Source organism: Aspergillus pseudodeflectus, assembly GCF_044049435.1.
Source record: "Aspergillus pseudodeflectus strain CBS 756.74 chromosome Unknown BJX68scaffold_8, whole genome shotgun sequence".
In the NCBI taxonomy this organism is placed as follows: Eukaryota; Fungi; Ascomycota; class Eurotiomycetes; order Eurotiales; family Aspergillaceae; genus Aspergillus; species Aspergillus pseudodeflectus.
The window spans coordinates 596,236-616,444 of record NW_027263784.1 but is presented as its reverse complement, the minus strand read 5'-3'; the positions used below and the strand labels follow the sequence as shown (position 1 = coordinate 616,444).

The 20,209-nt window shown below is 50.7% G+C and overlaps 7 protein-coding genes across 7 annotated transcripts; 3 read left to right on the top strand and 4 right to left on the bottom strand.

Annotated features, from left to right (window-relative positions):
- Positions 1 to 190: 190 nt before the first annotated feature.
- BJX68DRAFT_206747 (uncharacterized protein) lies at positions 191 to 1,801 on the bottom strand. Its single transcript, XM_071037650.1, has 2 exons — positions 702 to 1,801; positions 191 to 655 (listed from the first exon to the last, which is right to left on the bottom strand). Exons 1-2 carry the CDS (start codon positions 1,255 to 1,257, stop codon positions 399 to 401), a joined length of 813 nt encoding a protein of 270 aa, XP_070902455.1. The 5' UTR covers positions 1,258 to 1,801; the 3' UTR covers positions 191 to 398.
- Positions 1,802 to 5,551: 3,750 nt separating this feature from the next.
- Positions 5,552 to 6,734, bottom strand: BJX68DRAFT_206738 (uncharacterized protein). Its single transcript, XM_071037648.1, has one exon. It carries the CDS (start codon positions 6,629 to 6,631, stop codon positions 5,621 to 5,623), a length of 1,011 nt encoding a protein of 336 aa, XP_070902454.1. The 5' UTR covers positions 6,632 to 6,734; the 3' UTR covers positions 5,552 to 5,620.
- Positions 6,735 to 7,301, bottom strand: BJX68DRAFT_206741 (uncharacterized protein). Its single transcript, XM_071037649.1, has one exon. It carries the CDS (start codon positions 7,169 to 7,171, stop codon positions 6,839 to 6,841), a length of 333 nt encoding a protein of 110 aa, XP_070902453.1. The 5' UTR covers positions 7,172 to 7,301; the 3' UTR covers positions 6,735 to 6,838.
- A 569-nt stretch (positions 7,302 to 7,870) lies between these two features.
- Positions 7,871 to 10,032, bottom strand: BJX68DRAFT_253450 (aminotransferase class IV-domain-containing protein; the record flags this gene model as incomplete). Its single annotated transcript, XM_071042721.1, has 2 exons — positions 7,871 to 8,665; positions 9,265 to 10,032. 2 exons carry the CDS (start codon positions 10,030 to 10,032, stop codon positions 7,871 to 7,873), a joined length of 1,563 nt encoding a protein of 520 aa, XP_070902452.1.
- Positions 10,033 to 10,516: 484 nt separating this feature from the next.
- On the top strand, positions 10,517 to 12,791 carry tom70 (putative mitochondrial outer membrane translocase receptor (TOM70)). The gene is made up of 5 exons (XM_071037647.1): positions 10,517 to 10,935; positions 10,999 to 11,081; positions 11,146 to 11,917; positions 11,967 to 12,440; positions 12,489 to 12,791. Exons 1-5 carry the CDS (start codon positions 10,614 to 10,616, stop codon positions 12,734 to 12,736), a joined length of 1,899 nt encoding a protein of 632 aa, XP_070902451.1. The 5' UTR covers positions 10,517 to 10,613; the 3' UTR covers positions 12,737 to 12,791.
- Positions 12,792 to 13,167: 376 nt separating this feature from the next.
- On the top strand, positions 13,168 to 16,374 carry BJX68DRAFT_206417 (FHA domain protein). Its single transcript, XM_071037646.1, has 6 exons — positions 13,168 to 13,573; positions 13,688 to 13,905; positions 14,402 to 14,453; positions 14,502 to 14,662; positions 14,717 to 15,374; positions 15,465 to 16,374. Exons 2-6 carry the CDS (start codon positions 13,890 to 13,892, stop codon positions 16,057 to 16,059), a joined length of 1,482 nt encoding a protein of 493 aa, XP_070902450.1. The 5' UTR covers positions 13,168 to 13,573; positions 13,688 to 13,889; the 3' UTR covers positions 16,060 to 16,374.
- Positions 16,375 to 19,409: 3,035 nt separating this feature from the next.
- On the top strand, positions 19,410 to 19,993 carry BJX68DRAFT_206343 (uncharacterized protein). The gene is made up of 2 exons (XM_071037645.1): positions 19,410 to 19,606; positions 19,658 to 19,993. Exons 1-2 carry the CDS (start codon positions 19,500 to 19,502, stop codon positions 19,875 to 19,877), a joined length of 327 nt encoding a protein of 108 aa, XP_070902449.1. The 5' UTR covers positions 19,410 to 19,499; the 3' UTR covers positions 19,878 to 19,993.
- Positions 19,994 to 20,209: the final 216 nt, after the last annotated feature.

The following is a 20,209-nucleotide window of genomic DNA, read 5'->3' as shown; positions in this document are numbered from 1 at the left end:
TATGCGAACGCAGACGCGCAGTCGGTTCGAGTGTATTGTGTCATTAGTGAATGCAACTATATACAGTGATTATATTGGGCCTCGATTGCCTGTCGAAGTAACCCACTGCTTGTAGCGGTCGGCGTCACCTGCGGCCCTGATGACTGCGGTGCAGCTGACTTGTGCCGCGCTGTGCAGAGAACCTACGTGTAGGTTTGAGCGAGTGAAGAGCAGCCATGCTGCTGAGATGTCCATGTATTGGTGTCGGCATCGTAATCTGTTGAGAGGCCGCATGGGTGATCGGGGTGTGGCATCCGAGTGGGCAATAGGCCCGAGCAGAGCCATCCTTGGGTATATCGCTGGTCATATCGCTTTCGTGCAAAAAATTATGGATTCGATTCTTGAACCTCGCGGTCGCTTCAATCGTTGCTCACGGAACTCACAGAAGTCCCCGAGGACGGCGCGCGAGCGCAGACGAGTTCAACCTGGATTCCGTCCGGATTCTGCGGTAACGGGCTGCCGTACGCTGGTGTCCGGCTCATTATACCAACAGCGACTTGTTCGGCTTGGTCGCCCGCGGTCATGTTGTCAATGAACCATGTCATCCACGGCGAATCGGCGCTTCCGGTCTTCTTGATGACTGCAACCTGTTCATCTTCGCTTTCGAATGCGAATTCTATCGGAGTCAGAAGGATTTGCCAGCGGGGCATATTGGTACTCACGATCAGTAGGTAGTTTTTGGACGTCAAAGAACGGTGGTGGACAGTTCTTGATTTCCGGAGGATGCGCATGGAATGATTCTATCAGCATGCTCAAAGGATTGTCGTATTCCCCTCCAGTGATCAGACGAAAGATGTGCTCCTTGAAGAAGTCCTGCATGTTCTTCGAGCATTCGGGGCCCCAAACACCGTCACATCCATTGTTTCCGCCCGACGGAGTTCCTGTCAGATTGCCCACCCGGACGGCGATCTCAGACGTCCGGTTCAGATCAATCACAGAATTGTTGACGTAGGCCTCGTATCCAATCCAATATCCGGCTTTGATCATTGGTGCTTGGCCCTTTCCGCGACCGTCGGCATCGAAGGCGTAGTAGAAGTTGATTGTTTCGAGGAAGAGGGGAGGGAATTTAAAGGAGATGGCGGTTTGAGCTAATGGGTCGACGCATCCACTATCCCAGAAGGTGCACATGTCGGCAGAAGCGGGAGAGAAGGATGTGAAAATCATGAGGAGAAATAGGTACGGTCGCATCAGCGAACGGAGGGAAAGAATGGAAGCCATTTGATCCAGTAGTCGTCAATCAACGACCCCAAGGCTCGCTTATACCCTAGCCAGCATCCTACTGTGTCAAATCGAGGGGTGACGAGTATATAAAGCGTGAAGAAGCGGTGATCTCGAATATTGGCCGAGAAATAAACCGACTCAGATCTGTTGTGTTTGTGACACGGTATCGCGAGACTAGGAACGGAGGTATCTCGCTGAGGCCAAATATCGTCAAGACAGGCGCGTGGTATCGTATAGCACAGCAGGACCGTCCGTTTGTCATCCAATCCGAAAATCGGTAGGGGGAGATATAGCGAAATCGTCGTCCTGCGGTACGAGAGGGCGAGTCGAAAAACGTCCAGTGATGACCTCGGAGGTGATGGAAGGGTCGGAAGTAAAGGGGTGGCCGAGGGAGACAGAGAGACGACCAGATCGACGATATGAGGGAGAAAACAGACGGCGACCTCTGTGATACGAGTAGGCGAAATATACAGTGAGCGGAGGTCAGCCGGCCTGGGAGCAAGACAGGAGTCAAAAGGAGTCAACAGCCTTGCAAGTTGCAAGTCTCAGAGTGTTTCGCTTCCTGGTGAGCGACCAGAGAACTTGGTAAGGTGCCCAGATGGGTAAACACTAGCGCTGCTTGGCTCTCGCAGTGATTGGCCTGCCTCCGCATGGACCCAGACTCCAAGAGGCATTCCGGAGTGGAGATCGCTTACAGGGTCACAACCAGCGTTGCTTCAGACAACTGAGCCAGGCTGCCCAGGCAGCCAACATGAAACAATTAGAACTTTCATATGGAAGTATCATATGGAGCTGAATTATTCCTTAACACTCTATCTTATAGCCTCTTTTCCCCCACTATAATATGCATCATTTGTCCAGAATCCGTCCATAAGGCTGCTTCATTGTCGAGTCAATCCTGAATCAGTGTGCCCAGGTGGCGTCCCCTGTACCCCACTTGGCGTCTTTTTAGCTGCTCATTGGCCCTTCAGGGTCTCCGGAAAGAAAAAAACATTCTCGCTGACCTCATTTTATTCGGCCAAGAATGTTGCTGTGCCTGTCGATGACGCAATGAATCACAGATCAATTTCGGGAGTAGTGAGCCTCGTTGTCCCTGGATCAACATTCAAGAGCCAAGGAGGACGATCACACAGAGTTTGTCGGGATCCGATGGGTGGAAGTATATCTGGTTGAATGCCATTGTTGGATAGCAAATAAATCATTAACCTTAGCGTTGGAGTCGACAGCTCAGTAACAAGGGAGAAGAGCCGTTTTGATTTCCAGAGAATTTACTGGGAGCTGTAATTAGGCTATGGGGCGCTCTTTTATAGTATTTCTTGCAATTTCAACGGCTGGGTGAACTGTTGAGCAATATGGTCAGACTGTCCTAATCCCCAGGGATGGTACTATTCAGCACGTTGGCAAATACTCATATAAAAAAGAAGGCCAGATTTTGGAATGGTTATGGTGGATTACTTACTAGTTCTGCTGCTAACTATTAATCAGTAGTATACTCGTAGTCCGTATAATGAAAGCGCCATGCAGCTTGAGAAGATTCGTCTCTTTCTTCCTGACACCCTTCGCCAAATAGCGCATACGAACCCTAATAACCTACTTAGCTGCCTTTGTTATTGTCCACAGCCTCTCTGATCTACAATCTAATTCCTCTCCGTAGCAGAATTAGAGTCAAAGGAGGTTGTCCCGGGTCACCACCCATAGTGTGTGCCTGAGGCCGACGACCTGGTGCCTGAGGCCGACAGCTTGATGCCCTAAGCACTGCAAACGCCCAGCTTCGCAGAAGGGACTTGTAGAGTACAGCCATTAGAGCTAGCCGTGGCCTGTTAAATTCTCGTATTACTTACCTTGCTCGAAGCCTACCTTTTAGCACAGCCTCAAATTTGTCGACTCGCGTTTCTAGTTACTCGGTTGGGAAGCCGCAAGGTGGTCGGTCTGTACATGACTTCGAAGATGAGTACCGCACCAAGAGGTTTGCGCTTAACGGTGAAATCAAACCTGGACTTCACCGCTGAACGAATGTAGAGGCTCGGATTTGAAATCAAAAGCCTTGGGTATCCTCTTCATATGTCCTGGTTGGTAGGACTTTTGCAGCTTCACCGAACGGAATCTGTTTACAAACCTATTTTACCTAGTCAGCTTGACGGTGACTCAGTTCAAGAAATCTTCGACGACCACTTTTCCATGACCTGAGACTTCAGCTGCTTCACCAAAGTGTTTGAACTCGCATCAACGCCCGAAGAGACATTAATCGCCACCTTTCCCTCTGACAAGCAAATCGAAAATGGACCTGATGATCTCTTTGGCTCCATCAGGAATGGTGAGCTTGTACCAGAAGGTGAAGAGCTTGATGCACTGGAGATTCTCCGTTCCTTCGCGCGTGTTATCGAAAAGCAGCATTTCAAACAGATGGACAAATCGAAACGCTCTCGAGCTCTACTTGCATTCAGAAGGGCATCAAAAGCTGTCGTATCGAGAGCTAAACTTATTGTCTCAACAAAGAACAACGTTGGTGACACGCTTATTACGACCAGCTTCGGCCAGAACGCCAACAGCATCTGGGTAATCCGGGATAAGGACCCCAAGGAGACTGAACCCAATACACTGGTCCATTCAAGCTACGAGCCTGTGAGAAAATCAATGCCATCATCTCGTGTGGTGACCACGCTCGGCTTAGGCCTCTTGTGACTGGACTGCGAACCAAAGAGCGTTACAACAAATTTAGTCAACAGCTCGGACTTTCTGTTCATGAACGATTCTCAAGAATAAACCACCCAGCGCAGATTCTAAACGAGCCGTTCCGTTTCAGGCCCGTTAGGAGAGAGACTCGAGAATAGGTCCCCTATCCATGCGCGTATGTTTTTTCTTTTGGTTGAAGAATCACCGCCGCTATTTCTGAACATGATTGTAAGTCATATATCACTTTGTCCAGCTTCATCATTGCGCTGTATGCACTAATACTTGTGTCTCAATAGATCCCCAGTAAACTAACATCTTTTCATTTGCTATTGGTGACGACAAGTCTATTGATGGAGGTTCCGACGATAACTGCAAAGGCAAGGGCAAGATCAATGAAGTCTTTGATCCTGCTGCTACTGAAGAGTGGAAGGCAGCCGCTGAGAATGAGGGCCTCAATGTTGGTGACCCTGTCCAATGGAGAAAAATGACAGTGCCCAAGGGTGGTAATGACGAACAAGGCGCAGGAGGCTGGTCTTCAGGATCTGCCGGTTGGTAGTCTATAAACCAGTCAACAGCCAACTGAAGATTCGTTAGTTAGTCCTTCAATGTCAGTAACGCGAACTAATAGCTTCATCTTATTCAATGCACGTTTGTCTTCGGGGCATTTCAACTCCACTTTCTAAGTATGGTTGACCAGTAATCTCCTTTGGCAATTGGGCCACCATAGTTTAAACCACGGAAGGAAGCAGAAGAAGCAGAAGAAACAGAAAACCCAGCAGCTGCCATAGGCGCTTCACACACGTTGGAAGCAGCGAGTATGATGGACGCTAATTGAGAATTAGATATCTTGCGAATGTAGATGGCGACATTGTGACAGCGTCAGAAAAGGAGGATGGTGAGCGGGTGCACCATGCCTGAACTCTCTGTTATCAATCAACTTGTCGAAGAGCTCGTCATCAGCATCGCCGTTGGCCATCATGGCCACCGGTACCTTGTCCAGAACCCCAGTGCCTTCCTCCATGATGGATACTAGATGAAAACAATGCTTGTCTGTGATGGATGATTAGAAACAGAAAGAAAGCTTCTCGACAGCGTACCAGTTCCACGCACTGGCCTTCGAGACTGACGAGCGGAATAAACGTGAGTGCAGGTCACCAGACAGGATGATCAGGATGATCCGGGTCGAGATCTTGATGACACAGTGGCTCTCCAAGCGAGTAATGAAGAAGACACTGGGTAAGGGAGAGGGGATGAGAGCTCTCGATGAAGCATGCCAGGGCCATATCTAGATACCCTCCTCTGCGGACAGGCGCCCAGGGGACTTGCTACACCCACACGCCAGTTAACTACATTCACGCACCCTTTATAATCTAACTATAGGCTTTTGAGGATATCTACACAGGGCATGCTTAGTCTAGTTTGACTCGAAGGGGTGTGTATGTAATCAATTAGGGGACTATAATTCAAGTGATGAAGAGAGCAAGTCGAAACAATCTAAGATTGGGACCTGTGAGCAATAAGGCTGTCCCAGGCGCCAGCCCCAGTAGATAGTGGCACTGATACGTACTGTTTGCAAAGATGGAAAGTAACAAGTGGAACAGACCCTGAAAAGGTCTTGGTGAATTATTACTAGTTTCGCTGTTAACCATCATTAATTATTGTGGTAGTGCTATGCAGCTCGAGAAGCTCATCCTCGCAACACTCCATATGGACCATTTACCAGCACCTCCCCCTTGACACTTTTGGCCTCCAAATCACGCATACGTGCTCTGATAACCTCATTCGACTTGCTCAGCTCCCTTGTCATCCTCCTCAACCTCTCTGCCTCCCTATTCAGATTCCTCTCCGCCGCAGCTACAACCCGCCGCGCAGTTTCCACCTCTGCCATTTCCATCTTGCTAAGCCCCTGCAGAGAAGTATTCCTGCCCCCATTCTCCCGGTAATGCCTCTCCATGTTCGAGATCTTTGTTACGGCTTTGACAAGTGGTAGGAGCGGAGCCATGTTGAAGGTAAGCCATGCTGCGTTCTCCGGGGTCGCGCCCTGATGCCTGAAGACGATGTCCATGGCTGCAGCGCGCTGAGTGAATCTTTTTAAGCTCTGAGCGCCCTCTGGAACAGGGGCTACGTTCTGCTCCCAGTTGAAGTCGGGTAGGCGGAACCATTCCTGACTAGTACTGGTACTTTCGTTGATTGTAGATGCATTACCGGCCACTGCGGTAGTAGTAGTAGTAGTAGTAGAAGTAGAGTCACAGTCGTTGCGGGTTGTTGCCCATTCTTTCCACGCCTCATAGATGTGTCGCTCCTCGTTGGGCATTTGCGCCTTTGCGATTGATTCGGCGTCTTGGAGCGTCTCGGAAGCGAGTTTCATACCTGTCCAAAGCGCAAGGCTGTTGCCCTGGTCGACGACGTGCGCGAGACGGGATACCTTTTCCACTGTTGTCTCGAGGTTATCACCGTCTTCTGGGGTGGGAAGGAGGTGGAATGTTTGGCTTAGGCTCATGAGGCTCACTGGGTCTATTTGAAGAGACTGAGGTGACCGGGGGAGAAGGCTTCTGCTTGAGATTTCATCGGAAGCTTGGGTGCTGGACGAATCGGTTTCATCGAGCTGGTCGACGGCCCAGGGGATAAAGATGAGCGGTTTGTTTTTAGTCTGTGAGCCATTCTCACTGATAGCCTCAGAAGAGATGTTGCTGTTCATGGCTGAGAATGTGTCCCTGGCAGAAGAAGCAGCCCCGTAGCGTATCCTCACAAGTAGCCTCACTTTGACGTTTAGAGAGTGATAATCCCGCTCTTAGGTGAAGTGTACTAGATAGGATAACACGAAACCAGTGGGGACCGATGCCCAATGAGAAGAAGCGGAAAGTATAGACCACTTGAGTGAAGTTTTGTGTTTGCAATAATGAGCTTAGATGGCCACTCGCCACAAGTCGCGTTGACCACCCAGAAAGTATGTCCTCACGGCTGTTATGGGCCTAGAGACAGAAGGAATTAAAGGTACGGTCGAAGCGAAGTGTAGTTCGAATAGTGAAGTCTGTAGTTGGAAACTGCAAATGTCGTGCGGATGACTAAGCACAAGGAGGACGATGGTCAACAACAAGGTCCTGATCAATAAGTCGAGACTGATCCGGCGGGAAATATTGAAGAAGTGATAATGGTCTGGGTCGGAATGTCGAAGAGAACGAAGTGGGAGGCGGCGAATGGTCAATAATAAGGTGTGTATCTGAAGGACCGACGACATTATCTAGCAGGAAACAGACAACGAACTTATTACCACATCCTCAAGGTAGAGTTGGACAGAAGGAATCCCGGAAGATGGGGCCTGTGAGCTTTCTGTTAGCTTGTATGGAAACACAGATCGAGAGAAGGAAACAAACTGCAAAGAGGAAGTAATTGGCAATAGAGGCACGACTTGATCTAGCACCAGAGCTAAACAACGTCCACTTGTCGCAAGCCAGCCATCTTTGACTTGATTGTGCGAGGGCAAGTTGGATATGAAAGATGAAGTCGTCAAGGCTGCGAGACAACAATGTTGTGCGGCCACGAAATATTCACTCTACGCTCATCAAGTCATCACATGACTACATGAACATCACCTCAGACACTATTCCTAGAATGAAACTTGTTAATTTGCAGTTTGATCAGTATATTGTACAACAGGTGCTCCTGAATAAAGCAGCTGGATCAGGCATCGCCATATAGTATACATGGTGTCTCGTGACAATTTCGTCAGATACATGAAGTGAAAGACGCTTCTGCAAAGCAGGCAATGTCCCAAAAAAAAAAAATATAAAGTAAGAAGACAAGGTAATGTTAGTAGGAGAGGGTCAAAATAAAACAGGTGAAAAAAATGGTCTCAACGCCAGTGCTCCTCGCTCGAATGCCGCATCAATATTTGTGGTAGTCAGGTTTTCCGTATTTTTGCCCAATTGAGTAAAGTTCAGTTGTCGTCGTCGTCAGAGGCATGTCCTCTTATCCAGACTCGCTTCCAGGGACCCTCTCCGAGTACGGTTGCCTCGCGGTCCTCGCGCATGCCTTCGAGAACTCCAACAATGCCACCGCTGCGTAGACGTTCGAGGACGACATTCATTCCTTGCTTGCTCTTGAGGATGGCATCCCGCGTGCGGTTCAAGCCAATCAATTCAATGGTGCGCTGGATACCGGCAGTTGACAGTGATGTGAAGAATCCCCGCTTAGGGGACTCCTCTTCGCATTCTCCTTCGGTTTTCCGGCGTCCGAGAAGCTTTCCTTGTCCGAACCGCGAGCGGAAGGTGACAGTTGTCTTGACTGTGGTTTGCTCGTTTCGCTTGTCATCGAGTGAGAGGCCCTCGAGCTTCTGAAAAGCGCCTTCCAGGGGTTGACGTTGATAGTGTTGCTTTTCCACCACACTAAGAATGCCTGTCCACTCCATATTTCGCGATTCCGACTCCATCCAGCCTTCCTTCACGTCAACAACGGTCGTTTCCAAAATATAGCTCTGCCCGGAATTGTCGGAACCACCAATGCCCTTTGGAAGAAGCTTCAGGATCCCCGAGGGCACCTTTGATTTCTTCAAGTGGATGCGCGTCGTATGGAGACGGTGAGTCTTCGGGTCGACATAGCGATCAATGACATCGGTGGTCAGAACGTGTCTGGAGTACGGGTTCGGGTAGCGCAGGAAGTAGGCGAGGGAAACAGCCGGGAAGGAATAATCGTAGGTATAAATGTTCTCGAAGAACTTCATAATTGCCGACACCTAATCTTCAGCTCTGCCAGTTCGATTCTTTGCTTTCGACGGTAGATGATGGGATGAGGTTGGGCGTGGATGTGGTGTGGCGATTTCAAGATGTTTGCTCTGGGGGTGCTGCTGCGGTCGTCTGCTCAATCACCTTTTCTTATTTCTTCCGCCTGGCGCCTCGGAGCCTCTTCTTTGGTCGAAGAATTTCTGCCAGCTCCATGCCGCTAGCCGGAAGAGTAAACGCGGGGTGATGTCACGTGGCTCCGCCAGCATCTGATTGTCTCGAGTCGTAAGATTGAAACGACATCATTGCAAAATTGGATCCTTGTTGGCAGTCAGCCGATCACTTGTTGGGCACTTACAGCGTAGTACTAGCTTCCACTGGCCATGTTTGAGCCCAATACTGTGAAGTATTCCGAGGCTTTCTCTTGGACTTTGTGGTCTACGTATGGATATTTTTTGAAGCATAAAGACCTTGGTAAATAACAATTGAAGCTTATAATTACTTGGCCAAAATGTACATTTGGCCTGACAGCTGAAACAGGTGTAAATACTAAGACCGAAATTTTCCTGACCTGCGCGATAAAGGGCTAATTGGCTCTCTTGTTGAGCACGACTCTGCCGAGAATGAAGCCTCTTACCGAATTGCTCAGCAAGCACATTTCACCATCAATCAGGTCCGCAGTAGTGATTATCTGCTCCCTGCAAAAGCCTTGAGCTAGAGCATAACGCCTGCTTGTGCCAGCACAACCACCACTCGACAGCGGGGGTGTGATCCACTCCGGCTCGTTCTGTTCCGCATTACTCTCTCGCCGCCGCCTGAAGTACGGAGTGGTGATGCTTCCCTCCATCACCTCGCCTTTCGGGTTGACCAGAAGCACATCGGCCGTGTCAAGCGGAGAGGATATTCCCAACCGAGTCCGCGCGTCCATGTAGTCTCCACGAGCGGATGTCTTGTGTGTAGTATAGGCCGATGGAACCGTAGGAGCTGTGTCGATATAGACACGCCAGGATGTAGATATCGGGCTGATGATAAAGGGGACAACGAAGTTTTCTAGTTCGATCCGATCGGCAATGTCGACATCGACCTTGCACTCGCCGTTGCGATCAACGACTACCCGAAGACGCCATGGCTGGCCCTTGTCAGGGATGTATTTATCGAGGTGTTGAGCGAACTGGGCAAGGTCTTGCTCGAGGAACTTGACCGCGCTGTCCCAGTTGAAGTAGCGTGCGGCGTTCCGAAGTCGGTCTTGATGGTAGGGTAAGAGGTAGTAAGGAGTATTGAGCGGATCGGGGTAGGCATCTACGCCCCTCTGAGCGACGACATTGGGGAGAGCAGGGTCGTAGCGGAGCGTAGAAATAATCTGAAAGGCTTGAGAAGACATTGTTTTCCAGGTTGTCAAACTCTGAAAGGCTGTAGAGCTGGAGTTGCGATCATTTTTGACCTATCCACGTGCAGCTGGACCGACTCGAGCCGAGATCGCACTGCACAGTTAGTCAAAACTTTTGTTAGTCCAAGAGAGAGAGAATAGATGGCCGGGGCATTTGACTATCAATCATGCGTCCCTGTCTGCTTTTGAGAGCCTCAATGACGATTTCTCGAGCTTCGACTTTCCATCGGTGATGGCGGATGTGGAGCCAGGAGCTGGCAATCCCTTTTGTGGATGACGTTGATTGGGTCGACTTAGCAACCAGAGCTCGGGACCGCTGCTGGTCGGCCAACCTTGAAATCGCATAACTTTTTCATGGCCGCATCTCATCTCCTCAATCATCCAGACTGACACGCAGCCTCTTGCCAACCACCCCGTTTGTCTTCCCTCTCTTCGGTCCAAACTGTTCAATTCGCTACTGTTCGAGTGCTGACTGGGACTCTCCAGATTTCTTGGACGAAAAAAGGGGCACAGAAACAACCAGAAAACCAGGCAATACTTGAAGCGAAGGTTCCGGGCTCCTTTCCTCGGTCATCATGTCGAGCAGCTCACCATTGCCTCCACCATCACAAAACGTGGTTGTCGACACTGCATCTCTTCCCGCCTCTTCCACAACTTCCGTCTGGGATCGCATCTCGAAATGGGTGTCGGAAAATAAGGCCCTCGTCTATACCATTGCCGGTGTTGCGGTTGTCGTGACCAGCGCGGGCGTCGTCTACTACCTCTCCGATTCCGGCCGGCCCGGTCAATCTGCTGCCACTCCGCCCACAGAGAAGAAGAAGAGCAAGAACCAGCGCCGGAAGGAAAAGAAGAAGGCCGAAGAGGAAAAGAAGGCCAAAGCTTCATCTGCCCAAGATGGTACGTTCTCTGGCCGCGGGTGCTAGCTAATGTGCGTCACGCTTTTTGCTAACATCATTCCAGAGCCAACAGCAAAGAAACCCGAAGAGCCCTCAGACGAGATTCCCGATGTTGACGAGGCGACCGTCGGACAGTTGGATGAGGAGGTGGGTTTCGATTCTGATGCCGACGTCACTTCGCTTTTTGACTGACTGACATCCCGGCCTGCAGACACGAAAGGCATACGCCGCGAAGCTAAAGGCCGCGGGTAACAAGGCCTACGGTTCCAAGGATTACAACAAGGCGATTGAGCTGTACGGAAAGGCCATCATCTGCAAACCGGACCCCGTCTTCTACTCGAACCGCGCCGCCTGCTACAATGTTCTGTCAGAATGGGGAAAGGTCGTCGAGGACACCAGCGCTGCGCTTGCAATGGATAGTGAGTACGTCAAGGCCTTGAACAGGCGCGCCATTGCGTACGAGCATCTTGAAAAGTTCAGCGAAGCTCTCCTTGATTTCACCGCCAGCTGCATCGTCGACGGTTTCTCCAACGAAGTCAGCCGCGTCGCTCTGGAGCGACTGTTGAAAAAGGTCGCCGAGAGAAAGGGCCAGGCCATTCTCGAGGCCAAGGGCAAGAAGCTGCCCAGCCCGACTTTCGTGTCCAACTACCTCCAAAGCTTCCGCCCGAAGGGCCTGCCCGAGGGTCTCGATGAGTCTATCGATTTCCCTGAAGACTCCGGAAAGGCCGAGCTCCGCAAGGGCTTACTGGCAATGGGTAAGAAGACCGGTGATGGATATGAGGAGGCTGCGGCGTCTTTCATCAAGGCTCTGGAGCTCGGTGACCTGGGAGAGTTCGAGGGTCTCGCTCTGAACCTCCGCGCCACTTTCACATACTTGCAGGGCAGCGCTCAAGATGCTTTGAGTGATCTTAACAAGAGCATTGAACTGGATCCTTCGTTGGTTCAGAGCTACATCAAGCGTGCCAGCTTGCACCTCGAGCTGGGTACGTCGACTCAACCCTCCGCCATGGCCTCCAGCTAACAGATAAACAGGTAACAAGGATGCTGCTCAGGACGACTTTGAGCTTGCCATCACCCACAACAAGGATGACCCTGACATCTACTATCACCGTGCGCAGCTCCACTTCATCCTCGGTGAATTCGCCGAAGCCGCCAAGGACTACCAAAAGTCGATCGATCTGGACCGGACGTTTATCTACTCTCACATCCAGCTCGGTGTCACACAGTACAAGATGGGCTCCGTTGCTTCTGCAATGGCTACCTTTAGGAGGTCCGTAAAGAACTTTGAAGACGTGCCTGATGTCTACAACTACTACGGTGAACTTCTCTTGGACCAGCAGAACTTCTCCGAAGCCATCGAAAAGTTCGACAAGGCTGTCGAGATGGAAAAGCAGAGCAAGCCCATGGGAATCAATGTTCTCCCGCTCATCAACAAAGCCCTTGCCTTGTTCCAGTGGAAGCATGACTTCCAAGAGGCGGAGAACCTCTGCCAGAAGGCTCTGATCAGTGAGTCGCTTAGTTCTTGGGCTCTCTTACTTTGCTAACGCTATATAGTTGATCCCGAGTGTGACATTGCTGTCGGAACAATGGCACAGCTCCTCCTGCAGCAGGGCAAGGTCTCCCAGGCGCTCAAGTACTTCGAACGTGCTGCCGAGCTAGCACGCACAGAGGCGGAGATCGTCAATGCCATTTCGTACGCGGAGGCAACCCGAACCCAGCTCGAGGTGCAGGAGAAATACCCGCAGCTTGCCGCACGCCTGCAGAGCATGGGTGCTGGCTTTGGTGGTCCTCCCGCTCTGTAAATTGACTTTATGTCTTGGGAATTTCGCGCTCAAGAAAGCCGCAAGGCCCGTTGATCTGACCTCTGGCGATATCGATATAAACTTCTCCCCGGATATTGGTGTCGTATCTTCATTTGTGAGTGTACTTACTATTTTTATTACTCCTATGTGGTTTCCTTTTCTGTGATTTTTCTATTCTTTTTTTGGACATTGATACGCGGCTTGACATGTGTCTTCTCCCCACTTTGATGATTGTGCTACATTTTCGAAAACGGGCTGTTCTGCGAGCTCGGGGGCTTGACGACGAAGTCATGTATGTACTATAGTGGGAAGGATGCTTGGTGGAAGAGGAGGAAGCTGGAATAGCACAAGACCTAGGTAATAATGGATAGAGTTGGAATTTATGATTGCAGTGGTTGTTGTGAAGCTCGACGGTTCCTTGGGTAGTAGGCTGGATTCTGGATCGGCGGGCGGAGTGCCGGAGTCCACCTGATAGGAACTCCCCACTTAGTGCTCCGTAGTCTGCCTACTTATCGCTCAGCGTCATCCACTGGCGCCTTATCCCCCTCATTCCACCCATACTTATCTACTTACCAAGGTGTCTTCCATCCTGTGATCCATCAGCTTGGGAGACTTCTGCAAACTGCAACTCTCTTGTCTTCATGTTTCGCGTCCAGCCTCGTTTCTTCGGCGTTCTCGGTGTTACCTAAGCTGAGCCTCCTTCTGCGACTTGTTCCGGCGCGCACGCCAGTCTTCTGATCACCGGGCGCCCGTTCCGTTGCTCTTCCATTCACGACACACCCTTGATAGTCACCCTCGAATCTTCGAATCCTCGAGCTTCACACTGACAAACATTCTGTGAGTATCACTCGTGCTGCTCAACCAGCAGGCTTCTGCGCTGGATATCTGCCTGTGTGCCTGCTCTCTCTGCCTAACGGCGACCCGTTTATCCTCAGGCTGACTCTTCCCTAGTCCGATAACTCTCTACCCCTCCTCACCTTCCGACCTCGTGTTCTCCATTACCTACCCACAAGCTTGCGCCATCAGCTTCGTTCTATCGCCCTCTTGATATCAAGTCTCTTCTGTGAGGTATCCCACCCGGGATTTCCAGATTTCGATCTGGGCTTCTTCCATACCTTTCTCACCCACCAGTGTCATCATCACATCCGAAGTCATGCCTGAGTTACGAGGTACGCATCACCTATACTGGAAAAGGTTGCTTGGCTAACACGTTTCTATCTTACAGCTACCGTGGTCCTCGTCAGTCTGGGCCTTGACGACGCATTCCCTCATCGTGTCCTTACCTTCGAATCCGAGTCAGACCGCATCGAGATTGGCAGAGCTTCAAAGCGAGAAAACAAGAACTTGTTACCTTCCCACCAGAATGCCCTGTTTGACTCCCGTGTCATGTCACGCACCCACGCTATCCTCCATGCGTCCTTTGAAAAGAAGGTAAGACGAAGACGCAGTATTTCTGTCTTCTTGTTGCTAACACAGGACTTGCAGCTCCTGTATATCCGTGACCCTGGCTCGATGCATGGGACTTGGTTGAACCGAGAAAAGCTACCCGTTGACAAGGATATCACGGTGAACAATGGCGATGTGCTGACGTTCGGCGTGGAGGTCGTCCGTGGCGTTGGTAAGTTGCCTTACAATCCATAATGACCCTGACTAATAGCCTGCAAGATACTTTTCCTCCTTTAGCAGTCCGTTGTGAATGCCAGTGGCTTGAAACCAAGTACGTCTCTCATTGTCGGGTTTACAGAAAATGTACTAATCTGGATAGGAATGAGACTGTTGTTCAGAAGCAGCAGACTTCCAATACTTTCTGTGTCCCCGAAGATGATGATGACGATGACGATAATGAATATGATGATGATGATGATGACAATGACGAGAATGACTGTGAAATCACCTCTCATAACCCAGTTGCACTTGATCTTACTGGTGATCAGAGTTCCGAGTCGGATGCCTCCAGTGTTGACTCTGACTCAGAAGAAGACAGCCATTCTGTGATTGAGATTCAATCTCCTACATCGTCCCCGCCAAAGAATGACGAAACAAAGGACAGTCATGCAATCGAGCCACCAATGATGGCTACCGGACCTATCAGTAAGAGCCTCATTGAGCAGAACAATGAACGCTCTGAGGACCCTGAGCAGCCCTTGGCGACTCCAAGGATGACCCCACCTTCAGTAGACTACGAGTCAGAAGATCCTAACGGAGAAAACCAATACTATGACGAATGTTTTGCGCATAGCTCAGATGATGAGGGCTCCGATGTTGACTCCGAGGGCTGGGCGCTGAACGCCGAAGTGGACGACGCTGCAGATGACACAATCCTCGAACCATGCGATAATACCCACTTTCCAACAGAGACGTTGGAAGGCGTCTCAAATGCGACCCCAGTAGCGCAGACTTCTTCCCTTGACTCCTTGAAGAAAGCTGCTGTGGCCGAACATCTTCCCAACGACATACTAGGCAGCTGGAACGTCCCTCCCTTCTATGGTATGAATCGCCTCCCAGAGATCAAGTTCAACACACCTTTTCAGCAAGCAGAGCAATCAGTCGCTAGCATGTCTCACCCCTCACCGCAGAGGCTACCCTCCCTGTGTCAGACTTTTGAGAGAGTGGGATCAAATATGGAGCCTTCTTTCCAGTACGGGCACTCAGCCGAGCACCTCTCGGCCGCTGTCCCTAGCCACGGCTATACTCCAATGCCAGCTGAGACAACTAAAGCTTCCTTTAGCCCCCAGGTCGACTCGTCGTCAGGTCAAAGCTCCCAACTGTCATCTACCCACTATAAGGACGGGCCATTTGCCAGTACGAATCCAATAGTAAGCACCAAATCAACCGGCGTTACCTCGGTCAGCTGCTGCTCCAAGCCCGAGATTTTACCCTTCATGGATCCGCTGGCACCGATGATTCCCAGGCTGTCTTGTGATGTATTCCCTGAACCAGAGCCTGAAAAACCGCTAGCATCCGAGGAATGGAAAACCTTCAACACTGGTTCGGAAAAGACAACCGCAAAGAAGCGCAAGGCTCCAGAAATGGAATCAGAACCCGTCGAGGTGGTCAAAACTGTGGATTCGGCCAACGGAAAAGCCGACCTCTCTGATATTGAGAAGCAAGATGTCACCGCTATTAATCAACAAGGTACACAGATAACTGCCGTGGGCGTTGTAAAAGCTCCTGAGGACGTGGAGCGTCCGACAAAGCGAGCAAAGGCCTCACGGACGACGAGCCTTCGTAGCCATGCCACGACGGCTATCATTGGAGCTGTGGTTGGTGCAGTGGGTACTATTGCGGCCCTGGCATCGCTTCCTCCAGACTACTTTGCCTAGGACCCCCGAAGCAGCTGTTGGAAATGACTGTGGCGTTATCATGGTGAATCAAGGATTGGGATTGCGGGGTGGGATTCGCTTACTTTTCGATATTGACTCTCCCTGCCAATTTATCTCTTCTTCTCTTTTATGCTACTCTGCTCGATTCCACGCGATTCTATGAGGCGTCTTTGCTTTGTCCTTGTTCTCCTGTTCAAGTCACTGGTGTATTTGCGCGGTGCAAACTAGTTAGAAATTGGCCACAGTTGGAGCTGCATTTTCCCTATTTAGCAGAACAAACGCCGCTACTCAGAAGAAACTGCCCAGCTCTACCGTGCCGGGTAGGCGTAGTTGGTGCCTGATTACCTCGTAGAGTCAGGCTGTATCCTGTATTCCGAGTCCCTCGCTCCGGGGGGGCCCCTTCACTCCTCCCATTTTCCACACTCGCCTTTTTTTTCTTTTTTTTCCAACTCGGTGCAATGGCCTCCGCGACTGCGAACTTGGAACTTGGAGTGCATGCATGAGGACCTCGCCGTCGCTTTGCTGGTAGTCCTCTTTCCTGCGCAACCTACCACTGCCCTGGGACCGGCCTTGGTGATGAGTCGCAAGGCAGCAAAAGGAGATGCGCCGAGTGAAGGACTGAGCACCATGGTGTCAAGGACTGAGCGAGAGCGCCGAGGAAAACCCCATCAGCTGACTGGACATTCGTTCTCCATCTTCCTTTCCGTGCCGTGTCGTGTTGCTGGATTCTTGTGCAACCTTCCTGTGCTCCCAACGCGTTAGGGGGAAGTTGGAACGCCCTGGTCAAGTATTTTTCTGCTGATCGAGCCCCATCGCTGTGCAGCCATTGATTCGGTTATCTAACCAGAAGTCAAAGCAAACGGCTCTTCTGGAGAAGTCGTCTTCAGCGCTCAGGACTGATGTTTCCTCCCTTGGCTTGCGAGCCGTGACATGGCACATCGTCAACCCGCCCTGAATCCAGCAAGTGCGTGAATTTCAACGGATACCTGCGGATCGCTTGTCTCTACTCCGTAGCGTTCAAGTTTAGGCAGGAGGAATAATCAAGTCACATACGTTACACCTCTTTCCTTCTGAGCCGGCCGAGCGGGATTGAATTCTGCGATCATTGTTGCCAGGCTTATACTATCCGCTCGAATCGGCCTCGGTTCAAGAATGCGACTAAACACCAGCTTGACCGCTCTATACTCTGCCCTCCTACAGCGCTATGACTATCTTCACTGTCGGGGCATTTCAAGTCCGTCTTTTCTTTTTTCTTTTTGTTTGCCCCTTTCTCGCTGATGCTCAGTCTTCACGGCGGCATTGCTCTGGGGAGCCCTTCCCAGAAACCCCAGCCTCCAGCTCATACTCGCCCCGAAACTTCTTTTATGCATTGAACACACAACCTCGAGTTGTGGCTACATTGGTCCTGTTTCATATAACGTCAAGGGTTGGGGGTTGCAGCTAACCAATATCTCGACTCATCTTGCATCGAATCCAGGATTGATTATGGTGATTCGCCCCTTTACAACATTTTTGTTTCTACCTGCGAATAACGGCGTGAGCTGCTAATTCCTCCGGGCTCACGTGAAGCAATCACGGCGCGATGCTTTGTGTTGGGTCTCATCGATTTCCTGCTGGACGGATATTCGCATAATGCCTCATCCTGACAGTGAGGCGTTGCGGAAACTTCACCTTGAAGCACCACGAGACCAATTTGTGTCTGCATCGCGTCTTGTCCCGAGTATTGTTCAACCATTCAAATTCTTTTCCGGCTCTTTGGTATTCTCAATCGAACAATACTCGTTATTGTGATATAGTTCAGTTGTGCGGGTGCCTTATTTTATGCTTGCTTTTTCTGGTCTCCATAAGTGCTCTCCACTCAGCCCGTCGGTTCTCTCATCGAGATGATGTACTGACACTGCGATTTGCAGTAGCCTTGATCCTTCTGCTTAGCTATCATAGCGGGGAGGCATGCCTTCGCTCAGAGACTTGCGCAATTATGCATGAGGCTGGTAGGCATGAAGATCCTGCCTTAGCCATATTGGATGGAGGACAAGACCTCGGCGTTGCCTCCAAGAGGTCTCCAAACTCAATCGGATTCGAAGGTGTCACTGCGCTCTGATCCATCACGGCGAGAACAACAGTAACGGTAAGCACACCGGCAAAGTCACATCTCACGCCTGATAAAATTCCTCTCATTACTCATTTGAAATGAGGCACCTGATCACAGGCGACTCGGGGCTGTTAGTGGATAGCGATATCCGAGCATGCTTTCTTATTCGGTGTTACCGGATTGTCTCGAAAAGTTTTCTCTCCATCGGCGACAACGGCTCTTGCCGCCATGCGGATGTTCGTATCCTGAGGCTAGAGCTTCGAGATCTCGCTCGTATTTCCTGCTGCAGTTATCCGTCAATGGCTTGATGATGGATGGCTTAAACGGGGACGTCCTGCTCTCATTGGAGACTATTAGCAATTTGACATGCTTGCCAGAGTCGTCGATTGTTCGCGGTTCGAGTGACACAACTCTCCGTGGCTGCCATGCTTCGGCCTTATCTTCCGTGATTTACATTGTGCTCTTTTTTTTCTTTTCCCATTCTCTTTCAATGATGGGACCCCAGCATGGTCTCCACTTTCACATCTTCCTCATCGTCTATTCTTAAGATTCGCATTCTATTTGCTGGATCATGGGCCTGTGACTGATGGTGTTGAGGAGTCTCGCTGTGCTCAACGTGCAGTGTGATGTACCTAGTCCGGTTGGCAACACCGGGCCAGGGAAAATCAACCAGTCTCCGTCCTAGATATACGGACCATCGATGACCCAAGGCTCTCATTCCCAGCGTAGCATGATAGGCTCCAATGCCGCTAGCTCACCTGGCATTGACGACTCGGTGGTACCTAGACACATCTGGGGCTGATTATGCGGTCATGCGTTGAATTCTTGGTACATGCCGTGCCGTCCGACGCTGTGCTATTGGTGCGGCTTACTCGAAATGATTCTCGATTCGACCGAATCTCATCGTCGTGGACTCGCTATGGCCTGGATGCCGACCCGTCATTCGGCGCTCCCGAGGCGGCATTGGGCGGGCAAGTCTTGACTCGAACCCACCAGGAGCAGGAACCCTGTGAATGCACGTCTCACGGTTCAACTCCATCGGCAACTACATTCGAGCTGAACAAGGGGCAGCCTGGTCGACCTGCAGATAGATCTGACCTTCTCCGACTTTCTTGTCCTAGATGGCCGGCTATTGTTTCCTCTTGTACTCTGCTGAGAGGTTATTAATAATTGATTCAGCCGTCACCCAGGCTTGGAGCGATTGATAAATCTTAAATGAAACCCCGGGGTATATAATTCGCAACTCGCAGGTTTCTCTTCCCACAACATTCCCATCGTTCATCCCGACTCTACTTCTCCGATATCTATACTTCATACCGTGACTCAAGATACCTCGATACGCATCAACATGGACGACCGAGCTAGCTCCTCTTCTGACCTTGATCCCAGCCATACTTCATGTATCGGTGGAAGAATGGTCCTCACGTGCCCAAGCTGCGCCGGCAATGCCCCAAGGTGTGTACCTTCCTGACCACATATACGGTCTGATGCTGATTACCCCTTTAGAACCTCCGCATGTACCAACTGCAGTGGACGCGGCTTCAACATGTTCGTCTGCACCCATTGCAGCCCAGCCGCCGCCATGAGTTGCACCTCTGCAGCTACATCAGTTTTTACATCCAACAACCAACTAGCCCCCAATCCCGTGCAACAGTTCGGAGATCGAGATGGCGGCTCCGGTGGCGAAGGGGTGGTGACAAATTCTAGAGCACCTCGGGGTTCATGAGCGCCAGAAGGGAGTTCCGGTCTAGCTTACTTTCTTCTCTGCCTATATTACACTGCTGTTCTTTTATACGGTGCCTGGTTATGTTGTACTGGGTGTGAGATCGAGTATATATACGTATCCAGTCAGTTCACGCATATCTTTCTCGCATGAATGGCATACAGGTGTAGTCTCACGGTACCCTAGGTAGTATGTTGGACGTACAAGCGTTGTACAGCAGCGAGTCTGCAGACCGCTCTTTGCCGCAAAAGTCGAGTCCGACTGTCGCTATTCATTCATAATGCATACTCCGTAATCGAGTCAATCGCATTGTTCAATTCGCGACGTTGGGCCAG